The following is a 21860-nucleotide window of genomic DNA, read 5'->3' as shown; positions in this document are numbered from 1 at the left end:
AACCCAACCTGTTGCCATTCTTATATTGTACTCTAATAATGGCTCAGTGCTGGAAGAACCGATGAAGATTAGAGCTTGGGAAGCCTAGAATTTGGAAACGGATTCAACTATAAGGGTATAATCTTTTCAAAGAATCATGTAAGGGTCTTCTAATTTTAAACTTGTTCAAATGAAGGTATAACATTTTGAAAATATTTTCAAATAAGGACCTTCATTTGAACAGATTAGAAAACGTTAAATCCTTATCTGAGTATACTAAAAGATGTTGAATCCTTGTTTGATCATGTATTCGACCCGAAAATTTAAATATTTTAAAAAATAGTCAATAATTTTTATTCGGATAAAAAAATGAACAAATCAAATATGTCAAATCGAATAATTTTAAACATCCGTATATAAAATTTCACAAAATCAAAATTCATATAATCATTATATATTTAGTTAAAATTCATAGTATATACTTTTCATATGTCCCTTCAATACGTTGTCGTTTATTTAGACAAAAAAGGAAAAACCTGCCCTCCTTTTACGTGAGAAACCAAGCTGTAACGTGCCATAAGGTCCTTGAATCTCATAATCTCTCGCCGCCGCCGCCGCCTACTCCGCCACTACCATCTTCACCTCTCTTCCCTCTTTCTGTCTCCTCCGTTGAATCGTCTCCTAAACCTCTTACTTTTCCTTCTCTCACCACCAACATAAAAAAGCCTTTGGTTAACGGAGCTGAAAGAAGCCGAAACCCTGGCTCAAAAGATTGGAAAATCCAATAGGCGCCCTGGCGCTCCTTCTAAATCTAGGGTTTACGCCGACGTCAACGTTATTCGTCCTAGAGAGTATTGGGACTACGAGCTCCTCACTGTTCAATGGGGGTATTCTTGTTTTCCTGCTCTGCTCTCTATCTACGAAGTCTTCGTTTTTTTATACGTATAGTACCCGTATTTTATTTCATCTTATTTTAATAGTTCCGATTTTGTTCTTTAATGGTGCTTGGAGTTTGTGAATTTGAATCCTAGCTTTTTCATTCTATATCGGCTAGAAAATTCTATTATCCTTAATGGTTAGCGGACAGATAATAGAAAATTGGTTAATTGATTGATTTGAGTACCATTTTTTTTTGGGCAGCGAACAGGATGATTACGAGGTGGTAAGGAAAGTTGGGAGAGGGAAATACAGTGAGGTTTTTGAAGGGGTTCATATTACAGACAACCAGAAATGTGTTATCAAGATTCTCAAACCTGTCAAGAAGAAGAAGGTTTTGTATTACTTAAAATTGATTTTTGTTTTTAATGTAAATTGGTTTGATTAGAAATGACTGTTTGGAATGCAGATTAAGAGGGAGATTAAAATACTGCAGAATCTCTGTGGAGGACCCAATATTGTGAAGTTGCTGGATATAGTTAGGGATCAACAATCTAAGACTCCAAGTCTTATATTTGAATATGTAAATAACACGGATTTTAAAGTACTTTATCCCACGCTTGCTGATTATGATATTCGATATTATATCTATGAGCTTCTGAAGGTAAATACATGATTTTTTCTTGCTCCATTGTTTATTCTGAATTGATATTAAAATTGAAACTGAAGTTGAAATGACGTGCATATTCATATTCTCAAGGCATGCTTCGTTTGTCTTGGAGCTTCTGTTGCAGTAAAACTTTTAATTTCAACCTAGGTAATAGGTAAGAGGGCATGGTGGGGGATGGGAGGTGATTTCGTTATGGTACCTTACTTCTAGGTCAAAGAAAGAGAAGTATATTTCCTTTGTTTAAACTTCAAACTAGACCTAAATGTAGCCATTTTCCATTTCGTGAAATGTTTTTCTCATATTAACTTAGAGTGTATATCCAACATGGTTATACTCAATCTTCTCTCTCTTGCAATGTATTTGATTGATGATATCCCATACACCAAATGCAATTATATGTCTGTCACAAGTGCTTTAGGGAAAATGAAGAGTCTCTTTAGCATACCTTCTACAATAAATGCTTGAGCAGTTAGATTATTAGTTTTGTGAACCGCATAATGGCTCTGGTTTTAAGAAACACAGACAAATTGCCAGATGTCTTTGCAATTTGATAATGCCATTTTAACAAGAGATTATTGTTGGTGTTTGTGACAAAAAAAAAATAGTATGTCTGAATGATGGATGTATGGTTGAGTACACTTAGTGTCCGAGATTATACCTACATGTTTTGAATTATTCCTCTTTATTTGAATTGATCTTATATGAGGATAAGTGCCATAGATCGGAAGGATCTTATATGAGTAACATATGCAATCTCGTGAATGCTACCTTATTTCATGTTTTATTTCCTATTGCAGTTGATGTCTAATATTATTAAATTTCTTTGCTGGTCGTTTTTCTGCCTGTCATGATTGAAAGATTGGAAAAGTTAATTGTCACTGTCAGTTGTGACAATTGCTATTTTAACCTTTTGTAATGTAATCACAGTTTTTTGAATTTTAGTTGATGTGTGTGCATGATTATTTTCCTTTGATTCAAAGTATTTTAGCATATCTAGATATCTTTGTAAGAAAATTTTAATTTTGACATTTTCCTATGTTCTTGGTAGATACAGTTCAATTTTTAAGTATTGCTGGTCTTTATTTTAGGCGTTGGATTATTGCCACTCACAAGGTATTATGCATCGAGATGTGAAGCCCCATAATGTGATGATTGATCATGAGCAACGAAAACTTCGTCTAATTGATTGGGGACTTGCAGAGTTCTATCATCCAGGGACGGAATATAATGTTCGTGTTGCTTCCAGGTATGTTTTCTTATTTGCATTTAATGTTCTCAGTTGTTCAAGTCTGCTTCCCGCAACCTTTTGATTCAAACTACTTATCTGTATAGCCTTAATTTTTCAATTGGATAGCTGATTGTGGAGATGGATATTGAAGTTGATTTACATAAATTATGGCAGTGTTACCATAAATTATTCATCAAAAAATATGCATCTTACATTGATTAACTTTTTTGAGGAAATGCTTTTTCCCTTCACTTGTCAATTTATGGTTTTCAAATTTGTTGAACACAACCATGAAACCTGATATCACATTACATATGGTTCATGTCAAAAATAAGAGAAACAGTTGAAGCTCAATGCTTTTATAGTAGCATGTACTTTAAATATTAGAGTTGAATACCGGTGGTATGGAGCTAGAGGCAATCTCCAAGACATGCATTCCTCAGTTCATTTGAGGGATAAATATAATGTAACACTGTATTTTAAAAATGAAATAAGGTTGGAATATATAGAAAAGGACAAAAGGTGGGAAAACCATGAGAGTAGAGAGTTGTTATAGAATTCTTCATAGGAGCTAAGGCTGCTTTGCATTTTATGTAACTTATTACTTATTTTCAATTGTGGTCGTATGTTAGTTTCAGTGTGTTATTAAAAGATTATCATTTTAGTCGATGTCATAATTCTTGTTACCATTTTTAGTAAATCTATCAGCTTGTGTTTTTTCAGTGTCAACTGTCAAGCTTTCTTGGTATTAAAAAATTACCTTCCATTAGTTGATATGTTACTTTTGTTTCCTTTGTGCTTCATTCCCGGTTTGCAGGTATTTTAAAGGTCCCGAGCTTCTTGTCGATTTGCAAGACTATGATTACTCTTTGGACTTGTGGAGCCTTGGTTGTATGTTTGCTGGAATGGTGAGTGCTACCTTATTATTTTACCCTTTTAGGCTTAGATCACTTCTTTTGAGGTAGGCTTTTTCTCATAATTGTTACCTTGGTTCTTTCTATATCAAATTCTCCTCGTGTACTTGTGTGTTGAGTTAATCGATCGAGAATGTGACCAATGATGGGTTGAACTGACAAAAAAATTTGGTGGGATCTTTTACTAAGAGTAAAGAAAATTCATTAATTTGTTTAACCTTTGAGGACAAGGTGTAACCTTACAAATCACTTTATTGTCCAAAATCTTAAGAATACACGTTTTCTCAAAAGAGAAAATGTAAATTAGCAAACTAAGAATAAACCCTCACAAGACAATATGCTTGCGCGATGTAAGCTTACACTCACCCAAGATCATTGGAATAAAAACTACAATGAAAAATAAGTTAGTGTTCAATGTGTTCAATTTTTATTTTACACTCACCCAAGACAAATTAAATTTTTAGCTCTTGGATACTTGGAATGGCTTTCTTGTCGTTTGGTTGTTGCAATACCTGTTTTATATGTTGTTGGAGTGAGTTTGGAGTTGTTGGGAGGCATTAATTTGCGCATTTAATGTTCACTTGCACAGAGCCCTTCAAAAATTTTCAAAGGGGTTTCCAAACTTTTAAGGCGGGTATAAAAAAATTCAACCGTTGCAACTTAAAGGTTTTGAAACATTTTATATGGATCTTGAACCCTTTGATGAAGGTTTCAAAACTTTTATAGGAATTTTAAAACTTTTAAGGCGTTGTCTAAGGAGTTTCGAAACTCTTGGATCTGGTTTTAAATTTTGCTCCAATTTTTGAAAAATTGAGCTGTTTTTTTTTTACCTTTTGAAAGTATTTTATGTTAGTGTAAATGTCCTAAAACATTTAAAACATATTTTTGACATATTTAGTTTCTTGAAAAATAATTTAAGAGTCTTTAGACAAAATTTTGAATCGAGTATAAGTTTACAATATTTTTATAAAATTGATCCTTATAAAATCGTTCTTATATCAAAATTATTTATAGATTTATCACTCTGTGGTCTTATGCAAGTAGACCTGGACATATCTTCTGTAAAGCCTGATTATCATGTTCACAGCTGAAAAGCCATCCTCAATATATGTTATTTTGCAATCTGGCTAATTGAATCTAGGACCCTTTACATATGTTACCGTCCTGCATTTTAATGGGGTAGAATATCTCCATAGATGAGTGTATCTTGATCTGCTTGCATTATATCCATGGGTACCAGATAACTGTGGAGGATCACAATTTGATATATCACCAAGGTTTTTGATGCCTCTCCCTTGAGATGCTTAAATTTTAGGGTTGTGCTATGCAGATATTCCGGAAGGAGCCATTCTTCTATGGGCATGATAATTATGATCAACTGGTCAAGATAGCCAAGGTATGTGAATTCGTGGGTGTTTTAAGTGACAATACATCACTGAGAAATGTCATACTTCTACCATGCATCACTGAGGTCTTGGGTGAATCTTTTCTTTTTGTTGAGGAACAAAACTGATGATCCCTATCATTCTCAAGCGTTTTCATTTCCTGCTCAGGTTCTCGGGACAGATGAATTAAATGCTTATCTGAATAAGTACCGCATAGAATTGGATCCACATCTCGCAGCCCTTGTTGGGAGGTTTGCATATGATCTTTTAGTCAAATCGATGATGCATAAATGCTTTTATTTCCAATTTTGAGAAATTTTCTTTTCTTGATGCAGGCACAGTCGAAAACCTTGGACAAAGTTCATCAATGCTGAGAATCAACATCTGGCGTTACCTGAGGTAGTATATCTAGCAAGTTCTTATACTATTCAGATTGTTCTGTATACTCTTTTCTATCTTTAACTTACACTTGTTTTTTGTGTAAGGCCATTGATTTCCTCGACAAGTTGCTTCGATATGATCATCAAGAAAGGCCAACTGCAAAAGAAGCAATGGTAAACTACTCCTGATCTTTATGAACCTATTGAAGAACACCTATGTATTTACCCGACACAACTTTTATATAATATATGTGCAGTGCATCAGTGGGCACCTAACAATAGCGTTTATCTTTTAGCATGCCCTTAATATCGCCGAGTTTCCTAATTAGACGATTTACTGTCATGCAGGCACATCCTTATTTTAACCCGGTTAGAAACACCGAAAGCAGCAGAACTTGTCCCTAGCATGCCAAATTGCAGAGGCTGTCAAGGCATGACATCTATCTTCATCGAGGTGGCTTAGGTAAGGATCCTGCCTGTGTAGTCCGACTGAAGATTTATGCGTATGCAGTGCTAGAGCTTTTGAGGTTAAAAAGCTTTTCAGAGATGTTTTATCTGATTTTTTTGGGTGTCCCAAAACAGAAATTGTAGTTCTTCCTAGAAGATTTCGTATTTGCTTGCTGATTAATCTTGTGAGTTCTTCATATAAGAACAAATCCTAAATCTGATTTCAGTGTTCTGCTTCCCAGTGAAGTGTACATTCATCTTGGGACTATATCATTGTGCGTTTGTTTCATCTTGTCCTTTCTTTGGTATCCTTTTGGCTATTTTCTAGAATTTAAAGTATTCTATATTTACATATAAAACACTAATATTTTATGTATATAGATTTTGGTATGTTTAGAATTGTATGATGTTTGAAAGTGATTTTTATCATGGATATAGGAACAATTATACGTATTTTTTTTAGTGCTAGATAACTGAAATATATATATATATATATATATATATGAATTATCTGGGGTGATCACAATTTATAAGGTAGTATTTATTCAGAAATGTCTTAACCAATTGATAAGGTACATACTCTGTAGATGTAGTTGTTTGAACCCATGACCTGGTCTCTTCGTTTATCACTTGATGGGTTTAGTAACTGAAATATTAAATACAGGCTAATGGTTCTTATTAAAAAAAATACAGGCTAATGGGAAAATAAATAATTAAAATTATAGTTCAAGGGTTTTAAATAAGATCACTAGGAATTATATTTTTAGTTTTAATTTGTAATTTTTGGTCACGATATTTTATAGAATGAAAACTATAGTTCAGTGGTAAGAAATCTTAAAGTATAACTTAAAACCCTAGAAACCTAGTTTGGATGAATTGAAATATTTCAATAGAGTAGAATTTATAAGAATATCATCAAATTTAAAGTATTCTATTATAACATCAACAAATAGTACTCTTATATATTTTATTCTTTTTACTTTTATCATAATAAATTTATTAAATATATCGATTATTTTTTTATATAATTTTATCATTTTTCTCATTTTATATATGGTACGTAATCATTTTTTATTAAGCTAAGGTGATTATAAAATAATATGTGTTCTAAATGTTTTAACCATTTTACAATGAATGTTATGTTTGTTGCGGTTGAATTTCATACTTGAAATTTTTAGGAATACTAATTATTCTTTTAATTATTGAGATAATTTATAATCAATTTTATCTTTTAAAAATTATGTGATTGGTTAATACGGGGTTCAAATTGTAGAGGTCTTGTGCTATTTTTTTAAATGAAGTCTTAAAATATTTTATAATAAGACGAAATTGTAGAAAATCAAAATTTACTTTCTTATAAAATAAAATTTAAAAAATAAAACATATGAAAATGGCATCATGTCATAAAACAATTATATAATTGTGATATTTTATTTAAAAAATTATCTTTTGAAAGTTTTTAGAATTAAAATCATGATATTTTTTTTTGAAGTGTGAGTCTCTCAGATTTTGGGGTCATGTGACGTATCACGTGCTACACTTGCTGATGGGCATGTCTGGTCTTAGCAAGATACTATATAAGTAGGCATCGATACCTTTAGTATGGTATCTTTATTTATTAAAAGAATTGATATTATTTTGAGTTTAATGTTTAAAAAATTCAAATATATTAATATTTAACCTTAGTTATGGATACATCTTCACAAGTATCAGTATGTATTGATGCCAGATTAACGTAGAAAGAAAACACCAACGGGTTGATTTAAGTGGTAAGTAACTTGATATTGCTTAAACAATGTTTCAAGTTTGACTTTTTGTGAATGCAGAAAATCTCTGCCGGGAGACTCACCCACCAAATTCAGGTGTACGACTCAGGTCAGCCCAGATTAGTTAGGACGAAGTGTTGAAACCGGTAGACAACAAAAACAGAAAACAATTTGCAGAAAATCCCAGTTCATACTAAATATAACACCAAATGCATTATTCTTCATTTTGACCCCTATATGCATTTAATTATTTGATCATATCAAATAATCTCATGCCATTTGGCTTGTACCAGAATACCAACAACTAAGAGGGACAATTTTAGCATGATTAATCATGTTTACTAATTTATTAGGCACAAAACATAATATGAACCAAGTAATTCATTCATGAAATTTGGATTCTCGATTCAAATGGTTCTAAACATACGAAAAGACCATTTTACACTTTACGAAACCAAATGATCATATCAATCTACTGATATTTTGTGTCTTAAAGTGAAATAATTTATATAATTATTGAATAATTTAAATTGAAAATAAACAAATGAACTTTTGTTTATTTATTCTAATTTATTGTACACATTTTCTCAAATTTATATTGCAGTAAAAACAACAAAGTGATAAACAAATATTGATTCATGGATTATAATATGAAAGACAAATTATATTAGTCGGTATTGAGAATCTCTGCACACAACTCATAAACCAACAAGCTATCTTTATTTCCAAACTTGAATACTTTACACAAGCAACCATACAACATTTATAGCACCTACTGGTGCATGACTAACTTGCAGACCTAAGTAGTTAGGCTTAACCGAAACCCTAACCACCTAACTATTCTTCAACAACCACCTAACTGTGTAACTAACATTGCACACGTTGGATTTGCATCACACTTCATTCGTGGGACTAGCTTTATTCCCAATATTTTCCCTGCTCCTTCCAAGCTCCTCATGTTAACACGACAACACACAGACCTTTTTGCGAAAATCTTCAAACACAGCCTTGGTCAATGGTTTCGTTAGACCATCAGTCACTGGATAATTGGCTGGGACATAGTTAACACGAAGCTGACGAGCAGACATCTTCTCATAGACAAAATGGATATCCAGGTCAACATGCTTTGAAAGTGCATGATAGAGAGGATTCACGCTTAATGTCATGGCACTGGTATTATAACACCAAATGACAGGTTCACTACAAACGTCCATCTCTAGATCAGCCAATAGAGCACCAACCCATGTAACCTTGGCAGTAGCATCAGCTATGTTGCGATATACAACCTCCATTGTAGACCGAGGCATTGTTCGTTGCTTCTTCGAGCTCCATGCAACAAGACAACGCCCTACAAACACACTATAACCAGACATAGAACGACAATCTCTAGCATCACCACCCTAGTCAGCATCAACAAAGGTTGTAGTCTTCAATCCAACGCCATCAGGGGAAAAAACCAGACCATGATCGAGTGTACCAGCTAGGTAATAAAGAATCATCTTGACAGCCACAAAATGAGCAGCACACGGAGCATGCATAAATTGTGCTACTTTGTTAACACTAAACGCCACATCCGGGTGAGTGTGACAGACATAAAGTAGAGCCCCAACAATACTACGATACTCACTGGCATTAGCAAGCAGTTCACCGGATTTCTCCACCAGCTTTGATGCAGCCACCATTGGTGTAAGTGTAGGTGTGGCTTTGAGCATGTTTTTTTTCTCCAGCAACTCATGTATATACTTCCTTTGACTAAGAGCAAGAGTAGTACCAATCCTTTTAACCTCTATACTAAGGAAGTAGATAAGAGAGCCAAGATCTTTTAGCGAAAATTGATCGTGGAGAGCTTGAATAACACCATCAATCTCAGCATTAGAGTTTCCTATAAGTATGATATCATCCACATAAACCAAAATATATATGCACACACCGTTCCTTCTTCGAATGAACAACGACGTATCCGCTCTTGAAGCTTCAAACCCAAGGTTAAGAAGACTCCCTTTTAGTTTGTCATACCAGTTTCTTGGTGCCTGTCGAAGACCATACAATGCCTTCTGCAGTTTACACACCTGAGGATAACCATATGATCCATATTCTTCAAACCCAGGTGGTTGTTTCACGAACACCTCTTCACTTAGATCACCATTTAAAAAGGGATTGTTAACATCTAGTTTTCTCAACGACCAGCCCTTAGTAACTGCCATGGCAAGGAGCACATATACAAATGAGAATTTAACAATAGGGCTGAATGTTTGGACAAAGTCTTGACTCGATACCTGAGAGAATCCCTTTGCCAATAACCTAGCCTTGTAATGAAGAATTAAGCCATCAAGATTCTTTTTGAGCTTGAATAACCACTTAGAACCTACAATATTATGACCTTTAGGAACCTCAACAAGCATCCACATATTATTTTGCTTGAGAGCATTGAACTCAGCATGAACCGTGTAATAAACCCATAAAAAATTTTGTTTCGAAAATAAAACATTTTTAAAATCATTATAAAATAAAACGTTTGTTGTAACATATTACAAAAATGACAACTTTAATACATTCCAAAGCATTTTCTTAAGTCCAAATACATGCCAGCTAATTATCAAAATAGACATAAATGACCTACAGTTACTGATGATGCAACCTTGGATTGATGATGTCCACTGCACTCCTTACTCCGCTAGTCTTTGTTATTTCCTCCATGTGAAATCAACGCATGCTAAGTATTTACATAGTGAGGCATAGTAATACAAAATTAATTATACTTAATTATAAGCATATCACAAATTATCAAAAGACGAATGAACATCATATAATTCATATCAATACATCAAATTGGCTTGGGAATCCAATCTTCATTCAACTAGCATGATAATTATCTTTAGTATGCCCATCATACCTATCAATCAGTATTTTCTAATTTATCCTTTATTTTTTCCAATGTATGTCAAATGAGAATACAAGGTACATACATTGCACCAACGTGACGAAATGGAAAATTCACAAACTTATTATGAATTCCATGGATTGCACACATAGTGTCGAAATGGTCATTCATAAACACATTATGAATACCATGGGTTGCACATTTAGTGCTGAAAATGCACCGTTATGCATTAAACAAAATCGACCGATAACTTATATACATAATTGTATATCGAAATGGTAATTCACAAACTAATTATGAATACAATGATTGCACATATAGTGCAAAAAGTATGCATAGTACTGATATGAAAATGCACCGTTATGCATTAAACAAAATCGATCGATACCATCATACACAAAGTATGTCGAAATGCACCTATGACTCTTAATGCACATACAATGACCTTTTAAGTCAAATTCACAGATTTATACATTTATTTCTGCAATCTCAAAAGCCATTAAACAACATTAACGTTCATCTATTCATTTTAGAGCAGTTCATACTCTAAAACTTATTCATAATATCCTTTCCATAAACATTATGAAAACATATCAAAGTACTGTAAAACATGTTTTATCAAGACATTCGAGGTTGACTCCTCGCAAGTCTCCCTTATTTCATAGAAGTACAATAAATGCATTCACCTGATATGCCTCACTAGTATGCTATAATGATGTCAAACTATTCGTCAACTTTATCCTTGCCCTTTTACTTGCTTGACTCTAGAGCTTGGTTACGATCTATACAAGCATCCATTAATTACACATATCATACAAATATTAGTATACTTTCTAATATTTATACTTTTAATAATACTCAATAGTACTAATATTTTCAATTTCTATTAAAATTCATCCTATCTTAAAATTCATCCTATCTTAAAATTCCAGGCTCAGTAGTGTTGATAGTCTTATTATGGTATCGATACTTATATACTATGGTACCAATACTCCCTTCAGTATCGATACCATTTATGCATTCTAGAATCCATGGTATCGATACCTTCCTCTTAGTATCAATACCCACAGTAGTTTCGATACTAATTGCATCAGTATCGATATTGTTCATCCTATTTCCTCAAATTTAAACCTATAGTATCGATACTGTTCTTCCCGTACCGATACCCTTACCCAGATTTTCCATTTTCCATTTCGATTTTTACCCAAATTTCTATTAAATCTCTTACTTTTACCTCAAAAAATACCATTAAACTCATCCTTACTAAGCCCAACTAACTTTCCTTCATTAATATTCCTATAACATCTAAAATCTTCAAAGAACACTCCAACCCAAGAATCACACTACTTTTTCATACATGTTTTTAATCACATCCAAGTCTTCTAATCTCTCATTTACTTCTTTGACAAGTCAAATTTACTTGTAAACCTTAATAAAAACTCATATTTCATCATATCACTCAAAAACTCATTTTCTTAAATCTCAAATAATTCACTAATCACTTAGTTTTAATCATCATTGAACTTTTCTTAAGCCTCTATATCACTTAAGGTTTCAAAACCAGCCCATAAACTAAAGGAAAAACCAACTTAAAGATATATTACCTTTGGCTATGGGGGAGAGCACGAGACAACGAGAAGAATAAGAAGAAGAAGATCCCATATTTGGGGTATTACAAACCACCTCATTTCATTTGGAAGACCAAAAAGCTTCAACTATCGTGGCTGGTACATCAATATCAATACAGGCCATGTGAAATTTGGGCTTAAAGATCCCACATTTGCTACGAGTCATCATAGGATGTTGATTAGTTGCCAACACATCATCCGATTGACCACCATTACCCTCATATGAAAAACCATCAACACCATTCTGTAAGACAACCGAACTGCGAACAGAGCCACCAACAACCATATGACCATTGAGTGCCACTAAATGAACTGGGGAGACAATAGGCATCTCTACACAAATACCAACGCCAACAGGAACAAAAGCTAAAGTGTTATGTTTATCAAGTTTGCACATATCAGTTACAACTTCAAGAGACTGAGGCACCGTTGAATAATTAGTCCAGCGTTTACTGAGCCTTTTCTCGGCAAAGGGAAAATACCATTTATCAAACACAACGTGCCTTGACACAATCACACGACCATCAGCACCAAGACATTAAAACCCTTTGTGACAAGGGCTAATTCCTAGAAACGTGCATGGCTGTAACCGAAACTCTAGCTTGTGCCGATTAAATGGCCTCAAATAGGGAAAACAACGACATCCAAACACCCTGAGCATGTGGTAATCCGATTTCTTTCCAAACAACTTCTCAAACAGAGACATACCATGAAGAACCTTTTTCGATAACCGATTGATGAGATAAACTGCCATAACTACATCATAAGTCCAAAACCGAACATGTAACGATGCCTGAGCAAGTAGCACAAGAGCAAGCCCCATAATGTGCATGTGTTTCTTTTCAACAACACTATTCTTCTCTAAGGTATGCATACAGGAGAGTCGATGAAGAACACCAGCCTTAGTGAGTTCTTGAGACAAAGCACGATACTCCCCTCGCCAATCACTCTGAACATCACGAATTTTGTAACCAAATTGAGTTCTAACATACTATTGAAATAAACAAAATGCATGAACAGTTTGATACTTGTCAGTTAGCAAGTATAACCATGTACGACGAGTGCAAACATTTACAAAACTCACATAATATCAAGAATAGTTAGGCTTAACCGAAATATCAACCACCTAACTGTGTAACTAACATTGCACACGTTGGATTTGCATCATACTTCATTTGTGGGACCAGTTTTATTCCCAATAGTCGATGATCTCAACATGTTCACAGTTCATAATATTACTTGAGCAAACAATTTAAAAAAAAATACTACGTTGTTTTTAGATCTTCTCGACGGGTTCTGACTCAACACGGTTTGACCGGGTCAGATTTTTTTAAAAGAAAATTATATTCATGTCGGGTCAGGTTTTTTTAGAGAATATGTCAGGTTGGGGGTCAGGTGAAATTACCCCTAAACTAGGATCGAGTTTCAGGTGAAGGATTTATATTTTCGAGTCGGGTCAAATTAACCAAAAACTCGATCCAACATGACTCATAGACATCCTTACTTGTAACACTCTCAACTCGTTTTGAAAGTCGAACCCAAATTGGAGAGGCCATATTATATCACCAAAATCATCTCACACTTCACGAATTTGGAAACATAACCTACAAGAAAATTTTAAAACAATTATAAAATATAAGAAAAACATAAAATTTACTAAAATAAGTAAAGCTTATTTACTTTAAAGTCAAATAAAATACAATAAAATATTTATAACATGACATGGATAAAAATTATAACCTCTGCATGTCTATTAAGTCATCATTACTATACTTTAGTACTCTCAACAAGACTCTTATAATGATATTGTTATTTCATCGTTATCTTCAAACCTATAACCTATGAAAAGAAAAATCTGAACGTTGAGCTAATTGTAACACACCACATTGCGGGCTAGTAGTTTCGAGTTTACCCGAGGGGTAAGTGGGCCCCGTGAATTTCATATTCTAAGTCGTTGGACCGAGTTGGGCTTAATTCAGTTGGTCTTGGGCCCAATTAGCCTAAAAAAGAAAGTTTTTAAATAATAAAAGAATGAAGAAGGACCAAAAGTGCTATTACCTCATTTTAAAAAGATGGAAGCTTTTTGTTTCTCTTCATCTTCTTATTTTCTTCATTTCTTCCTCTTTCTCATTTTCTTCTCTTCTTCGTCTCCAAGTTCCATAAGTTAGAAGTAAGTCCCTTGAACCATTTTCTACTTCTTTTAAGCTTCAATTTCGTTCCTAATCCCTCCATCATCGTTTTAGTGATTTAAAGCTTTGGATTCTTTGGTTGTAAGAAAATTGGGAGTTTTACCATCCAAGATTTGGTATAGGGTGTTTGCTAAAGGAGCTTCATTTTGGGATTATTTAATCAAGGTAGTGTATTTCTTGTCCTTTGTAGTGTTATGATTTCCATAAACCATAATGCTTGTTGAAGATTTGGGTTTGTTTTTTATTCTTGCCATGGATGATGATTTTGTAGAAAAAATAGTGTTTTTATAGTGCTAGATGACCCTAAATAACTTCCATAAGATTTATTAAACATTTTAAGACCTTAAGAAGGTTTTGAGAGTGATTTGGAGAGCTTTCTCGTATGAAACAGGGAAATTTGCAACAAAGGTTTTGAACCCCCCTGAGCTGGTTTCGAAACCCCTTGTCCAGAATATAGAAATTGCACTATGGTTTCGAAACCCTTGCCCAAAATGTCTAAAAAGACCTAAAATATTACCCGGGAGGCCCTAGACCCATAGTATGATCATAAATATGATCAAATATATGTAAAACACTAGAATAAGTGTTAAGGAATATGTTTAAAGGTGGGTTACAATGGATACAACCATAATAGTTCAGAATGATAATTATTGTAGAGGTTGTACTGATAAGTGGTATTATAAGTAAGTTAGATTCAGTAACGACAGAAAACATGATCTTTGAGAACGTCAGTGAACGAGAACGTATAAGTCGTCCCTCCAATTCAAGGGGTATTGAAGGGAAATGTGATAAGAGCGAATATAGTGTCTCTACTCAGTGTTGAACCTGGGTCAGGTATCGTTTAACACCCCAATTATTGTAATTATTAAGATCACATGTATATTGGCCCGTAGCAATTATTATGGCCACATGTTAATGCCATTATTATATATAGGCACCATGCCAACCACTCCTCAATTATGAAAGAGATGGAGAGTGTGTAATAATCCATTTTAATAAAAACACTCTCTGAGCCTACGAACTCAGAGTGAAATTTTGTGATAAACATATCCCTATTTGTTCATCAACAGCCAAAGACAACTCATTTTCTCTAAAAACCACCTCTCGTTTACACTTTTGTTTTCACTCCATTTTATCTATTTCTTCTCCATCTACGGCCAATCCCAGCACAAACCATTTTTCTGGTTCCTTGTTAGTCCATTTTTCAGGCACTTTCCAGTTGGGAGAATGGGAAATGGCACAGATTTAGCACCCTCTACTCAATGGCAAATGAGATTCCCGAAGACCTCGACCTTTGGAAGTCTCATTGCGACAGAAATGTGGAGTCCTTTGATGTTGAAACAGAATATGAAAGGAGAAGCTAAGAGTTCTGGCAAATTTAGAGTGCTCGCCTTTTCTGAGAATAGATTTTCATCAAACGAGGAAAGGGTGCAACAGTGCATGGCTTTGGATCCGGGCTGCTCAATAAGTGGTGTTGCGGTTGGGTCTATTTCACACATTCTCTAGGACTGTGTGGTAGCAAGTAAGACGTGGGTTAATGTAATTAAACCGGAACTCATGGGTGAGTTCATGCAACTAGACTTGGTTAGTTGGATTGAGCAAAACTTATGTGGTCGGTCGCGCTTTCCAGTCGTGTCGGTTGATTGGGATTATACTTTAGAAATGTCATTTGGTGTTTAAAGAAGAAAAATAATTGTTTGATTTTTTATCCTAGTTTTTCCTCTTATGAAAGAGTGTTCCATGAAAGTTTCAGACTGACAACAGGGGTTGTGTGTGCTAGGGAGGCAAGGAGGGAAGCCATCGCCGCTTATCGTCTATGCGTGGGTTGGTCTCGCTACTGGGAATCTCCGCCGGCTTTCTCTTTGTCCTAGCTGGTTTAGTGCTTATCATTTGGCTATCTCAACCAAGTTTTGAGAGCTGGTAATAGAAAAATAATAAATAAATGTAAATGGGTTCATCGAGCACGTGGGTTTGAAAATGTTGATATGAAGAAAGGGCTAACCATAGCTCCAGTCCTCTATTTTCGGTAAGATTCTAATTTTCTCACCTAGTTTTAGTATAATTTCAACCAAGCTTTGATAGTTTAGATTAGTTTGCTTTAGCCTGATTTTAGTAATTAAATATTCTAGTAGCATCGTCAATTTTTAGTTTTACCATTTAGCTTCCCAAACTGTTTTTTTTAGATTTTAATAAGTTAATTTTTATAGTGAGGGAAATTTATTTGGATTCAAATTCAAAATTGAGATGGCTTGGGATCGTGAGAGAAAGATTGGAAGCTCGAAAGTTAAAATTTTCGAAAAGCCATATTTTATGTTTTTCGACGTCCTGAGTCCGATTCCGAAGTCTGTTTCGCCAAATTCGAACCTGGTAAGTTATTTTTCACTGATTAACACCCGATTCAATCTGTTTTTGGAATTAAGCTTCGTTTTTTATGAAATTTCTGTTGATATGTATTTGAGGAATTATTGGTCATTAAATTAAAGATTGAGGGCATTCGATTGGAATTTATATGATCGATCAATATGACACGAAAATTGAGATAATACATTACTACCTCTTTATGCTTTATGGAACATGTTGATAATGGATAAATGCATGGATATATATATATATATATATATATATATATATGATTGGTCTATTATGCCTGTTTGATTATGGATGGATTCAAACTGAACATGGTTTAAGTGATAAATTACGAATATACTCTTATATTGTAAAAAGATAATAATTAACCCTGAAAGTTGGATAAGAGGTTTATTAAGGAATAATTTATAGTTTAGAGATTATCTGGAAAAAAGATTAACCCTAGAATCTTTAAATTATAATTATCATTGTTAAGAGTTTTAATACCAAAATTATATGGTTAAGAAATTATAAAATTACCCTTAAGAGGGAAACGTAGCTTGAATTGACCCTGAATGGAAAAGTACCCAAGAAGTTATGCCTAAATCGATGAATTACTAGTTTCATCATTAAGTTCACACGTTTATACAGAAAATTCCTAATAATCCGTAAATCTCCGAGTTATGAGCAAATACCTAAAGAATAATTTATCGAGGGTGCTCTTTTGTTAGAATTGTTTGAAAAGACTGGAATAGATGATAAGTTTGAATTAAAAAAATAAGACCTGACGGAAGGAAATGATTGAAATACCCTAAATCTAAAAAATGACCAAAATACCCCTGTAATAGAAATGACTCAAGAATATCACCAAGCCCAGGAATAAATGTATATCATCAAGCTTTGAAAGGAATGGAATAAAACTGAGCACAAAAATGACCAAAATACCCTTATAGCCTAGAATAAGTAAATGTCTTGGATTAATTAAGGAATCCAAATAAAATGGATGTGGTACTGCTCTTAAAAGATATGGATCACATATTAAACCGAGCAACTAATGCTAGTGTTATATCAGTACCTGAATGACATATATGTCACTTGAATGCGTGTTCGTATTCACAAGTGTGGTTCGATGAAAAATTTAAAAGTATTCAGCTTAGCTCAACTCTATATCGTATTCAATACTAGGAATTGGATATTTGTTCGATAAATCAACCATGAAGACCGAATTAAGCTGAAAGAAAGTACAATATGTATCCGAAATTCAGAAAACGTCCGAATTACTCTGGAAAATTCTGAAGTAACCGGGATAGACTTGACTGTTAAATGAAATAAGTAACCTCAATGACTGAGGATTAAATAAGTGATTTGGATGAGTCTAGAAACGTTAATGAACATATATGATGTAATGTTCTTATAGGTCATGAACTACAAATCAAGCAAGTCAGCATTTCATGATATTGTGGAAGCGTGGTAATGAAATAAAGACCATTGGAAGATCTATTCAGCAATGATTCCGAAGATGATCTATTGACAAATTTTTTTTTGTATTAAAGAGTAAATACCCTGGAAGGACAATGAATTGACCAGTCGATAAGCATAATTTCTGGGAGTTGTTCAATAATTCGATCAATTGACATAGAATGAATCTTCATTTCTGTCTTATCAGCTCAAATCATTCTGCATAACTGATGATTCTGTCAGTTAATGAACTCTTCCAATAGTTATTCTAACTTCTGGCATTCTATCGTTACACTGAAGATCCTTATTTCTCTGTCGGATAAGATTATCCAGTATCTCTGAATAATATATGTAAACACTAGTGTGTTCCCTAATCACATAAATATTTTATTTGATTTCCGACTTGAATTTTGTTCTGATACATTACCTGAATTATGTTCTGATTTCTGATATGGATTCTGTTCTGATATCTGATTTGAATTCTGTTTTGATTTATGATATCTCCGTTTACCAACGGAGAAATATTTTATTGGGGGTTTATTGTTGGAGGAAGTATATCTGCAGGCTTCTCGGTTGTGTGCTTAGGGCCTTACTGGTTGTGCGGGGTGTATGGTTTTGGGGAACCTACACAAACAGATTATGAATGGATGTGGGTAGTGTTCATGTTTTATATATATATATATATATATATATATATATATATATGTTTTAAAATATCTGTATCTTTTTACTGGTTTTACGGGAACACACTAGATAACCTATTATGATCCCTTGAACCTAGACACCCGAAAAATATTTCCATCTGAACTGAATATTATATGTACTACCTGAGATATCAATGGGACCTCAGCTCAGCCTAAAAATTTGTACATATATGAACCAATAAAGAAATATGTGTTTATCTGTATCTGCACGTTTTTCAGCATCATCTGGTAGTTTTGTATTACTGAGCTTTCCAAAGCACACTCTATTACTCACCATTGCAGGTTAAAAGAATTATACCAGTGCAGCTATCGTCTTCAGTAAGGGAATTCTTCCGGCGTTGTTATCAGAGTATGATATATGTGATTAGGGGGCATGTAATTGTATTTTATTTTATATCTGAGTCTGAAAATCTGTTTTATTTCTACATACTGATAAATCATTTTATGAGTTACATGTTTTGACAAAAGTTTTAAATTTTTTGAGATTTTTACAGTGGGTCACTCCGATGGCCCTAATGTGACACCTCAGATCAGATCGGGTTACCCATATCGGTATGAGGGGGTTACATATCGGGCTAGTGAATAGTATAGTCAGTGGATGAAAACCACAGAGATTGTCGTAGAATCATCGAAATGCGCATAAACTTTCTTATAGGCAGAGAATGAATAAAGTGCCCTTGAGTAACAAATGACTAGAATAGAGTAGCTTACTAACTAATAAGGAATACATAATAATAAACACAATCATAACGTTCTAGATGATAGAACGAGCGAGTTAGCAGCTAGTGAGTGGATGACCCCACTTTAGTGTGTCTAGCTATGCTAGGGTGTAGTCAGACTACCTTAGTTGCCCTAATGGGGAATTGTCAGTGCGTGAGGTGTTTCAGGAGCTAGCTAGGGTGCGAGGCCCGAACACTCGCGAGGAGTGGGTTAATAATGTCAGTGTTGTATGACCTTTGAGCCTTAGATATGCATGTATAGTTGCATCAGTACAATACTATAGTTAGCAAAAAAACTTGGCTTGAGGTTGTGTGATACTAAGCCAACGCTTAAGTTGAGTGAGAATATTCGATACTATGTGATACCGAAATTCTTTCTCCATGGTCTACCTGATGCTATGAGATACCAGGAGATCATCCAGTAGCTTAGAAGGGACCTTACCAATACTATATGATACCAATACCCATTCTCAATAGGCTAGTATCTGATGCTATGTGATACCATATACTAGCATAGCAGAGTCAGTGTTGCATTTAGATAATGCACAAGAGTATCAGTGTCACGTTTAGATAACGCGTATCAGTTCAGTAAATAAGGTTAGAGACCTTTAGAGGTGTAATCATGGTTAAGCCCTTAACAGAGGATTTAAGAAAACATGAGACCCCTACTTCATTGATAGAACAGTAAAGCCTTGACTAGGAAGTACTTGATTAGGATCATGCACGTATCTACTGCTAAGTACCATATCTTTAGCACGCTTATGTTTATGATATTCTTATGATGGTCTAGATTAGCGATTATACTGCTAGGCTTTGTAAGCTCAGCCTTTGGATGTTTTCCCATGTCAGTAGCTTGAGTAGTTCATGGAGCACCGTCACAACAGGACTTCAAGCATCTCCTTCAGAATATTGTATTGTGGCTTAGTGGGCATATGTATTCATAGAACCTTACTCATGTATTTTATTAAACTCAAAGTTTGTGTTATTTTGGTTTTAAATTATGTTTCACGGAGCTCCAGTTTTATAAATTATTTTTATAACAATTATTTATGTTTTAATTATGATACCATTCAGTATGTTTGAAAGGAAATGAACATGTTTTGAAAATCAGAGGTTGCCACGGTAGCCTAATGTAGCACTTTAGGCCTAATCGGGTTTAGGGTGTTACACTAATAAAGCTCGACAATACACATCTACTCTACTATATTTCACGAGTTTAGATAATTAACTATGATTAACTTATTAAGAAGAGTTTAAATAAACCTATGTTAAAAACAATGATCAAATAATAAATTAAATTAATGATTTATGTTGGTTAGATATCTTATCATAGTTTAATTTCAATTTATTTTTTAATTGCTTTATTTTAGTTAAATCTTTTAATTTAATTCACATTATACAAAACTCCTCTCTTATTTATTTATTTTTATAAAATTAATTTAGCATCATTCTTTATATATTCTACCTTGTTTACCACTATTGCAATATTTTTAGCAAGATTTACTTTTGAAGACTTAGATAACTTGTCAAAATAATATCTCTAAAAAATTATTAAGACGATTAAAATTAATCAAGAAATTAACTGATGTAATTTTTGATTTGAGGATTTAATCGATTTAATTTCTTAATTTAAAAACTTAATTCGATAAAAAAAATTAATGAGAGTTTCAAGAATCTTTAAACCATGGAAAGAAAATAAATTTTCAATGAACCAAATAAAAATAAAAATAAGAGTTTTATAATAGAAAATTACAAAGGAAAAAGTACCAAGAAAAGAAATACAGGAATTATTAAATAAAACTCATAACTGCCTTAAATAAACGAAGTGTTACTATTAAGTGACAAAATTCCGTTTAAGAAATTAAAAATAATAATTAAATTTATAAATTAAAAAATTATAATTATTTTTAGATCTTCTCTATTATATATGTTCGAACCAAATAGCCTCGGTAATTAAAGGAATAATTATTATCCCTAAAGGTTATGGGTTCGAGTACCAACAACTGTAAGGTATTTGAGTGCTTATTGACAAATGATTGAGAGTATTTAGAATATATATTACCACTTGTAATTACCTTAGATTAATAAAAAAAATATTCTATCATATTTTAATTTTTTTTTATTTTTAATCCCATGTTTTTTAATCAATTTTATTAGGGTAAACTACATGATTAATCACTTTCGTTTATATTTTGTACATTTTTTCTCACTAAATTTAAGAAATATAATATTTGATCATTTTTATTATTATTTAATTAAGATATAATCATTGAGAATTATTGTCGTTAGA

The 21860-nt window shown here is 33.4% G+C and overlaps 1 protein-coding gene across 1 annotated transcript; it reads left to right on the top strand.

Moving 5' to 3' along the window:
• Window positions 1-699: 699 nt before the first annotated feature.
• On the top strand, window positions 700-6168 carry LOC120123718 (casein kinase II subunit alpha-like; the record flags this gene model as incomplete). The annotated part of the gene is made up of 10 exons (XM_039142540.1): window positions 700-866; window positions 1120-1249; window positions 1325-1519; window positions 2614-2771; window positions 3571-3661; window positions 4998-5063; window positions 5221-5303; window positions 5388-5451; window positions 5538-5606; window positions 5781-6168. Coding segments are annotated over 10 exons (1080 nt in total), but the record flags the coding sequence as incomplete, so codon positions are not given.
• Window positions 6169-21860: the final 15692 nt, after the last annotated feature.

Source organism: Hibiscus syriacus, unplaced genomic scaffold (genome assembly GCF_006381635.1).
Source record: "Hibiscus syriacus cultivar Baekdansim isolate YM2019G1 unplaced genomic scaffold, ASM638163v2 tig00110402_pilon, whole genome shotgun sequence".
NCBI lineage: Eukaryota > Viridiplantae > Streptophyta > Magnoliopsida > Malvales > Malvaceae > Hibiscus > Hibiscus syriacus.
The sequence above is the reverse complement of the archived record's forward strand: the minus strand, read 5'-3'. Positions and strand labels throughout refer to the sequence as shown.